Source organism: Echinococcus granulosus, assembly GCF_000524195.1.
Source record: "Echinococcus granulosus chromosome Unknown EG_S00139, whole genome shotgun sequence".
Lineage (NCBI taxonomy): Eukaryota > Metazoa > Platyhelminthes > Cestoda > Cyclophyllidea > Taeniidae > Echinococcus > Echinococcus granulosus.
The window spans coordinates 14,366-23,544 of record NW_020170519.1 but is presented as its reverse complement, the minus strand read 5'-3'; the positions used below and the strand labels follow the sequence as shown (position 1 = coordinate 23,544).

The window sequence follows — 9,179 nt, the reverse complement described above, 5'->3', positions numbered from 1 at the left end:
ACCAACACCGTGAGTGGCAAAACTGGAAATTTGAACAATTTGTTGACTGAAGGTTACCATGAGTGGTTTAGGAGATACTACTGAAATTTACCTACTGCTCTGATGCAGGAACATGTCATTCAACAACCTATTATACTGCTTTGCTCTTCAAAGGCCTATATTACTCTCACGAGAGAAAAATTCTGATACTTTAAACTTAAAAGAACGACAAAAATAAGAATGGATAAAATCTTGAGATTGAAAACGGTGACATAAAAAGGAGGAAATACTGGTCCATTGGGTCTCTGATCTGATACCCAATAAAATGGGTAGAACAGGCACAAATTAGCCAAAATCCGGGGTAGAGGCGACAGTAAGAAAAGAAAACAGGTCACAATAAGCCATAGAAAACTATACACGCGCATCAGCAACAGTCAAATCAAAATCCACGCAATTTTTGCTAAGCTCGGAGGCGCCCTTAAAACCACTCTCCCCATCTACCCAATGCCTCCCCGTAACAGTAGATTAGAAGTGCCGCCATCGGTAGGGGTCACCAAGTCACAATAAAGTAGTTAAACAAGAGGCTATATGGGAAGGGAAAAGAAGCCCAAGAGAAGGTAGGAAAGTGGGCGTGACGATAGAGAACGATGATGGAAGAGAGCCTATTCGATGATATGTACACATGTCCGCACCTATGGCCGCACGACAATGCTTGTGCAGGTCTGGCTGACTCCGATGACAGAGACGAGACACCGCGCACACCTGAGAGCTTCTTCTTCTAACTACTCCACTTAATATTACTCCATCTCCCCTGCTGGCAATCTTTCACCTTGAAACCAGGATGTAGGTGACAGTATGCCCAAAGCAACAAGTTACGCAACAATTGCAAAGTGATATTCAATCTAATTTTATGCAGTTATGCAGGCTTTTCTAGTCTCCCACCATACAGCTCCACAAGGATGGTACGCAGCCCTGTCGAAGTCACCCGTGCTAACAATAGCTCTTCTCTACTTCCAGACTCGTATGATTTCCTCCAGCCTTAGGGTTATCCTGGTCATCGTCCTGAACTAATACATTAGGATTTCAAAAACAATTACATCGAAACGGCCACAGACAAGAAGAACAATCTCACTCCCTAATGTGCTTAGATGCAAATTAAACAAGATACGTGTCCATTATACGACCACAATTACTAAAGGCACCTAATAACGATGTGCCACACAGATGTAAATAAAACCTGAGGTGACAGTACCAAGTGCTTCCAATCAGGTGCCTCCTTTGACTGGCAATTCTTCCCACTGAAAAGCCTGAGAAAGTGCTGCGATTTCTGCCGTGAAAGAGACCTTTAGTTTACTTGAAGAACGAATGGAGTGGAAATAAAAGAGCACACAACGTGTAAGGCAGATCCGTTATCAGAGTTAGGAAGGGGAATTGCGTGCATGACCATTGAATCGTAAAATCATTCGGTCAGGAAGACAAGGAACAAGCGCAATTATAAGTGATCGGAGACATACGCATTTGTGGCCACCAGCTTTAAATTCAGGATCAGTGAAAGCCCAGAGATCTGGCTTTTTCAAACAATTTGTTTTCAGCGTGCCGTAGAGCTCGGGATCAGCGTCAAGTTCTGCATCAGGATGTGAGAGAATCAGCCAAAAATTGACCACGAACCCAGCCACATCGATAGGGAATTCGCGCCCAGGGCTTGACGCTCTGCTTGCAATAGATGAAGTCGGGATGACTCGGTTTTGTGACAGCTACGGGCAACGTGGGAACCCGTTTCGTGGTGCGTATCTGTAATTTATTTAATTGCACTGATGACAATCTAGTAGTGCATTTGCTCAATGCAGGAATTGCAATATTTGAATCTCAAATGAAAATCGACGACGCAAATTCACTTATACATTGGTGATTTAAATGACAGGAACAAAGCAAAGGACAATAAGAACCCAAAAATTGTTAAACCGAGTAATATCAGAACATTTTCGGGCTGAAATAGTCTGCACGAAGGAAATAGATCTAGAAAAAGGTTGGCACCGACAATATGACTTCAAACAGAAATTACCATATCTAAGCCAAAAAAACCAAAAAGCAGGAAGAACAAGTGTGTCAAAATGAACAAAATCCAAAGAAGAAATCGTCGCGATTAGCGGCGAACAATAAAATGGGACACCTGAGTTTCCTGAATAAAAACGATGCTACAAAAAAGTAGTAAAATGGGAAAAAATGATCTTATTTAACGACAAAGGTTGAATATAATAATCCAGCGAGACTTTTAATAAAGAAGTGAGGGCCAAAAAGGGCAAAAGGTAGGGGACAAAGTAAAATTATACGCCTCAAAATATACTAGCTCCAAAGCAAGCACTGTTATTATTCACAAAGACCAGCAAGATGTCATCGATACCTCCATTTGCGAAATCAGGAGTCACATATTAGGTTATGGGAGCTATCATAACGCAAGTCCTACAGAATAAAGCGACAGTCCGCAAAAACTTCGAATATAAACACCGGTTTCACAGGTCTTTAAAGTATTAGAGATATAGCGGAAAACATGGAAACACCTCATCAAAAAGGCGGAAGAAATAGATGATGATGTCAACAGCCATGTAAACTACGCTTTCATTTAGGCTCAGTCTGAAGTTTTCAAGAAGACATTGGAGCCCACAGCTGTGCTGAACATTACCGCAGGCGTCGCCGACGCAATTGGCCGGGAGAGAAGACCTGCTCAGAAGGTGTCTTCATAGTGAGCAAGGTAAAAAAAACACTCCACATCTGTTAAGAAGGAATACAAGCCTCCTGAAGAGTGGAAATAAAACAGACAACTAAGATCAAAGAAGATTTGGAAGTGACCCCAGAAGTCAAATCACACACGCTGGAGGAGCAATGGCTTCTTCTATAACAAGCAGATGAAAATCTCATTGCACAAAAGTGTGGAACACAAATGTACTAATCCAGCAAATCGTGCCAAACGATAACATGTTGCAATGAGAATGTAGACGGTTGGCATAGGTGAGTTGCTAGAATTTCACCAAGCAACTATCTTGCAACTGAATACTGATCCAATTTCCACAAAGAAAAAAAGATTTCCACAAAACGCCCCCATAAAACGGGGTGAAAGCAACAGAGAGCCACAATATGCACACCAGTGCAAACTAACTCACCGAAAAGCGCACTGTTGGGCAATACACCAATCTGAGCAAGAAGTTTTGTATGTTGAGTGAATAATTACTGATGGATTCAAACGCATTGCAGAACAGGCAAACAAAACTAGTATCAAAAGCAATGTAAGTTTAATTCAAAAGGTAAAAACAGCAAATCTTTGCGTTATTCTTTCCTACTAAATTAGTTTATAAGTTTTCGACTAATAAAATCATCATTTTGATAGTTAAATACTGATGGCCATCACATATAATATATATGAAGTTTACCTTTTGTCAGCCGATTTTACACAGTTTAGTTTATTGTGTGCCGGCAAAAAACCTGAATTCTTTTCAAGCGAGTTGCAAACTCGCGTAATTTGGGCATTAAGATGCATTTTTAAAGGCACGGTTTATACGTACAACAGCATTTCTTTGACTAGTATTTTGCATTTCATTTATATTTATAGTAGTAGACTAGGTGCGGCTGGATATCGCGTCTGTTCTTTTGTCAGGACATGAGACCATCACAATAGCACAAATTTTGGTTTCTAATGCTGCCCAGAGGTCGTATACTTCGGCATTGTAAATCCCACATTCTTCGGATGAGACCTTAAACTGGCCCTACAGCTACAAGACACCAAATAATTTTGAGCGCCCTTCTCTTTCTTTCGAACATTTCGATTTCTAAATGGTAGGGTATGGCGGGACTCTTATATCTTCATTTCCCTGGTATTCGTACTCTTTGAACACCCAGGTTAACTCGACTGCGACGTGTTTATTCAGATAAGTGGACGGGGTAAACTAGCACAAGTCTAGGGGATGAGGCTGCGGAAGCTCTCCCCTGACTACTCGACGTTGAAGCTCCAGTCGTGAGGTAAGATTGGTCTACCCACCTCCTCTCTAAAAGGAACATTAAAACAACACAACCATTACAGTTTAGTATACACCCTCCATACAGCAAAGATCCGATAATCTTAGCCGGGTAAGTGCCAAACCGCGTTCAAGATGTTCAACCTGCATGGCAAATTCTGCACTGCATTTTAAGTGCTGATGCTATCTCCAAAGGAAAGGTAAGATAAAACCCAAATTTATCGTTGTCTGCCTTTGAACATAAGACGTGGAGCAATATGACCCAAAACGGATGATGGTTTTCTATAGAAAACACGGAAGTTAAGGCCAGAAAGTAACTCTAAAGTAAAGGAAATTTGGTTATTATGTATGTATTTTGTGCAGAATTTTTTCCGAACCCATCCCATACATGCATTTGCTCACAGGCCTGGCAGTATTAACTCATAACTTATAAATGAAATCTTAAGCAGTTGACTCCAGAATAACACAAATTTTAAAAAATTGGAGAGTTCAGTGCAGTAGTGGTTCCAAAATGATCACTTAATGGGTGAGGTTTTCATACTGGGATGTTTCCTAAGAGTTTTTTAATGTTTAGTTTTCAGTGTATTTTGATCATAAACAGCATTAAAATCTTGCTGAATCTACCGAATCTCATTTATATACTGTGAGGTCAAAATTGGAAATGTCTAAGTAATCTTTAGAATACCTGGTTTCTAGAAAATGCCAATTCCTTTGAAGATATCACTTTCCCCATAATAAATTAAATAATGTAGGAAACCACTGTATTAAAAGTCCTCATTTTTTCCTATCATTACTGCTATCATTATTTGTGATTTCATTCACTTTCTAATTTCAACGGTATTTACACCACCTTTCGCATCACGAACACCAGTTGCATTTGAGAAGACGCATTTTATGCGCCAAAATGATCTCATACTTCGTCAGTTTTTGCTATTGATCATGTAAGTTGAATTACTGGGCAAATTGCATTGCTTCAAACGGTCAACCGTGTCGTGAGCGGCTCGATGAACTTTTAAACGGTGTGCTAAAGTGCATTCGGCAATCACAGTTGTAGACAGAGGGGAAATGCTCATCACGACAATTTTTTCCTCACCCGATGACACGCGCATTTGCAACACGGTTCGCAGAATTAACCACGTTAGCTTATTTTCGTGGAGGCTTGTTTCACACAACCCCGCTACTGTAATTAACGCCTAAGCCAAACATTTCTCCTACTGCCAAATTTTCTGAATTCGAAAAAAATTAAGCGGGCTAACCGTGAGATCGCACTTTGCAAATTGGAGCACACATCTCAAACATTCCTCGCACTTGGGTAGGATCAACGCAGAAGTGGGAATAAAACTACAATAAGAATTTGTTGTGTCTGCTGCTACGTTCTACCGTCCTCAGGTAAGCAAAACTACAGAAATGTAATTATTGACTGCTTCATGTATGAAAGAACTACTATAAAACAAGATTATAAGAAGGTTACCATTTATCTAAGTCAGTGATGTCGCATTTATTTAAAGTAATTTTGTCCCAAGGTCAGCCTCTGAATTACTGCCAATGATAGTAATGCAAATGCCATCCATTCAGCACCGTCGCAAATATCTTACTTCATTTCGAATTTTACTCCCAAATGCTGGCAAAAGGAAGTATCGCTATATTTTTATTGTCGGTGCTATGATCTTCAAAATCAAGCCAGCCTTTTGTCTTAACTGATTTTAAACTTCTTTACAGTGAATGAGTTTATGCATCCCGCATACTCATCATTCCTTTGACACAACTTTCTGCTTAATTCATGTTTTAAGTTTAGTTATAAGTACACCAACAAATATTCATTCCTCAGAAAGTAACATTGCCATTGGCCCCAGAGTTCAGCAAAACCGGAAGCACAGTTCTATTGCATGCACAAGGGATTGCCTGTGAGGTATTTTGCTCCAAGCCTTTTGGACTTTTTGTTACTTCACCCTTTGAGGCACCCCTTTGAAGTCGTAAAACTTCAATAGTGGACATCTTACATGTGTTAATTGCTGAATTTTGTCGATTCTGCGACAATGTACCTCTAACATTTATGAACAGACTGCAAATCTTTTATTTTAATATGCTTGAACTGTGGCAGCCGTGTCACTGGGGTCTTGACGTTGTAAAAATTGCATTCCCTTGAAGTTGTACGTAATTTTGGACACGAAACCATCTGATTACCCTCGCTGCTATTCAAGATTTATTCCCCGTTCCGTTGAATCCGTATTCAAATGCTAACCGCAAATGTAATCCGAATAGCCCTGCTCCCTTTAGCACATTTTATCCAAACTCGCTCATATACTTGCACTGGATATAAAAAACGAGAAGCTCTCACTGGTACACTTATCCCTACACCCTATCAAGGCTTTCTTTTGTTGAAAGGGGATGAATGGCCAAAAATATTTGAATGGATGCGATGGGCGAAATAGTTTTTGAAGAGGAAAGATGCAGCAAATGAATTAGGTGGAGGGAGGATGGAATTTGAGTTAAATCAGTAGCTTGAGGCGCGGGCGAGTTCAGTGTACAAATACAGCCAGATTGTGCGCCCTTGCAGCCCGTTTAGTTCACAAGTGTCCTGCGAAGATTGATGCAACCTACAAATAGGGATTGGAGGAATGCTTGTTCGAGGTCATGGCTGCCTCGTGTTCAGCTTTATATCTACGGAAGCAGCGAATTAACAAATCCACCTCATCATTCACTCACTTCCAAAGACTTTCGTATTTGGGACTTGCCAATCACTGATAATTGCTTCATGCATAAAATTCCATCACGAAACGCTATTTAATATGAGGTTTTGAGTCTCAACTTGTTCATTTAGCAGTAAGACTTCTTATTACCTTTTAATGAGGATGTAAACGAAGGTATTATGAGAATTCATCATTTTACAGTTGAACTCAATTTAGATGTTCATACTGATACAAATCAGTGGACAAAGAAGCCTTAAAACCCTCTCAGCGCATTAAAATGACTTCGTCGGATTTGTTTGTCGATGGAGGCATTACTGACCTTGTACACTGTGTCACAATTTTGCGAAATTTTACTAAAAGCATATAATGCTACTGCCCCTCCAGCCAAAGTTTCTGCCCTAAGTGAATGCAACTTAATGCTGAATCACTCTGTTTCAAACACACAGCTGCCTGATGATGCCCGGCATTACCATGAGTTTTGAAATGTACACATTATTAGCATATTATTAGCAAAATAATGGTTGGATAGAAAATGGGATATAGGAAACTGAAAGTGATGTCAGTGCCACTCTTCAACTGACTACTTTCCTGGAATAAATTATAAAGCACTTGTGCGGTCACTTCCTACTTTGCATATTGCTGCGTTTACCAAAGCCCTGTGGACGCGTCTATTCCAATTTGCCTCCCATTTGATGCTACAATTTTACATTGCTTTTGAAGGGTGTTTAGATTTATCAGTGCCAGTTTTAATTTTGGTTTACTCATATTCGGGTGCTGCTTTACTTATTGTTTATGAGCTGTTCTAAATGCAGACATTCATGGCTCTCCTAAAGACGAAAGGAGACAAAATATTCAAGCAGAATATGTATTATTACCGACATGCAGAAGACCGATGAGCCCAGGGATTATGCCGCAAAGTGGAAGTTGAAAGGAGGACTAAGTAACAGCTGTAGAAGTGATAAATGCATGGGATGAAATACTCTTCTCAATTTCGTCGCCATGACTCACCAAATCTATCGATTTCATCGACTTCATGCCCACTTTTGCGATTTTATTTAACTTTATATTTTTTCCGCTTCTAGTTTAGGCCGTCATGACTTGTCACAGTGCTTTAATCTCCCTGACTTTGTTGCGCGTCAAGATTTGACCACATATGTGACCTGAAGGAAACCCGTGATTTTGAATTAATGCTGCAACAATTGCATGGAAAATAGGGATAATCTGTTATGTGATGCATATACTCCTGCTTCAGAGGGCAAATGCTGGAGCAATAGCAATTATGCAGGTGCATTTCAACTGTCAAACAATAGCAATAATATATTAAACGCATTAAAAGAAAAAGGGAAGAGTGAACATACGCGCCACTTAGACAATGAGTACCGTTTGTCGTTAGTGATACTTGAAAACTTTCAGGCAAATGAGAAACGGGCTGTAGAGTAACTGCTGAAAATGCGTCGATATTTGGCAAAATTTTAATAACCTTCAGAACTCAAAGGCTCAAAATGGCCCTGTAAATAAACTTCTGCCCCACAACAATCACTCATTTCATCTCATTGTTAAAGAATTTACTAATTTTTACTGTAATGAGAATGAATGGTTCAGCGCAGTGATTCATTTTGCACGGTCTAGCCACAGTACAATGGAGGCGAAACATTTCTCCGAAACCTCTATTTTTTGATGATGTGAATTGATATCTGAGGTTAGATATAACCACCGGTTGGGCGTCATACTGGGGGGTTTATGTATAAAAAGATGCACGATGAGATCCACAAGAGAACGATGAAATTGCTCACAAAAATGCAGCAGTGTCTTTAGTTTGCCAAAACTCTGTTAGACAAATAGGGCAGGTTCCTTTGATCGCGCGATGAAGGGTACTTCGTGGTTCACACATTGTGCCTCTTTACATGGCGATGTGCTCACGAATCACACTGTGGATGTAGGCAGAGATCGACTGCTCTGTGCAACGTCAAAAACAAGTGCATAACGCAGGCCTATGGCCTTTGATCTAACCGTATGGGACTTTGTTTAGGGAATGGAAAATCGTCAAAGTGGTTTTAGGCCTAATGGATCAAAGCTGTAGAAAGGAAGATATTCCGACCGGTTTGTGGTTTGCATGCTTCCTGTTTACGATTACTGGTGTAATGTTGACAGTCGATGTGGATGATAACACATCTGCAGAATCCGTTACATTCCTGGATAAGTCAAATCATTAATCTGTTCTAGCGTGAAAGAGAAGATTATTGCTCTAAAACTAGATTGGTTGTAAAAGTCGGGATTCATTTAACAGGTTTTACCGAACCTGAGCGATAGCTCACACCAAGCATGGGCAGAGCCTTGTATGAAGGAGGTTCATCATCTACTCCAACTCTGACAGAGAAGATGGCGTCAGTAGCTGTATCCAAGGGTATGTACCATCTCCTCATCCGGATCACTTGTGCTCGAAGGAAATAATTAAGATGCAACCAGTCCATACACAGTGATTTAGATACGAAGACCATAAATA

At 40.2% G+C, this 9,179-nt stretch overlaps 1 protein-coding gene across 1 annotated transcript; it reads left to right on the top strand. All coding sequences in view use genetic code 11, as the record gives it.

The window, feature by feature from the left end:
• Window positions 1-1,893: 1,893 nt before the first annotated feature.
• EGR_09241 (hypothetical protein) lies at window positions 1,894-5,687 on the top strand (the record flags this gene model as incomplete). Its single annotated transcript, XM_024498490.1, has 5 exons — window positions 1,894-2,080; window positions 3,415-3,582; window positions 3,629-3,660; window positions 4,758-4,927; window positions 5,510-5,687. The coding sequence occupies 5 exons, from the start codon at window positions 1,894-1,896 to the stop codon at window positions 5,685-5,687; spliced, it is 735 nt and encodes a 244-aa protein (XP_024347080.1).
• Window positions 5,688-9,179: the final 3,492 nt, after the last annotated feature.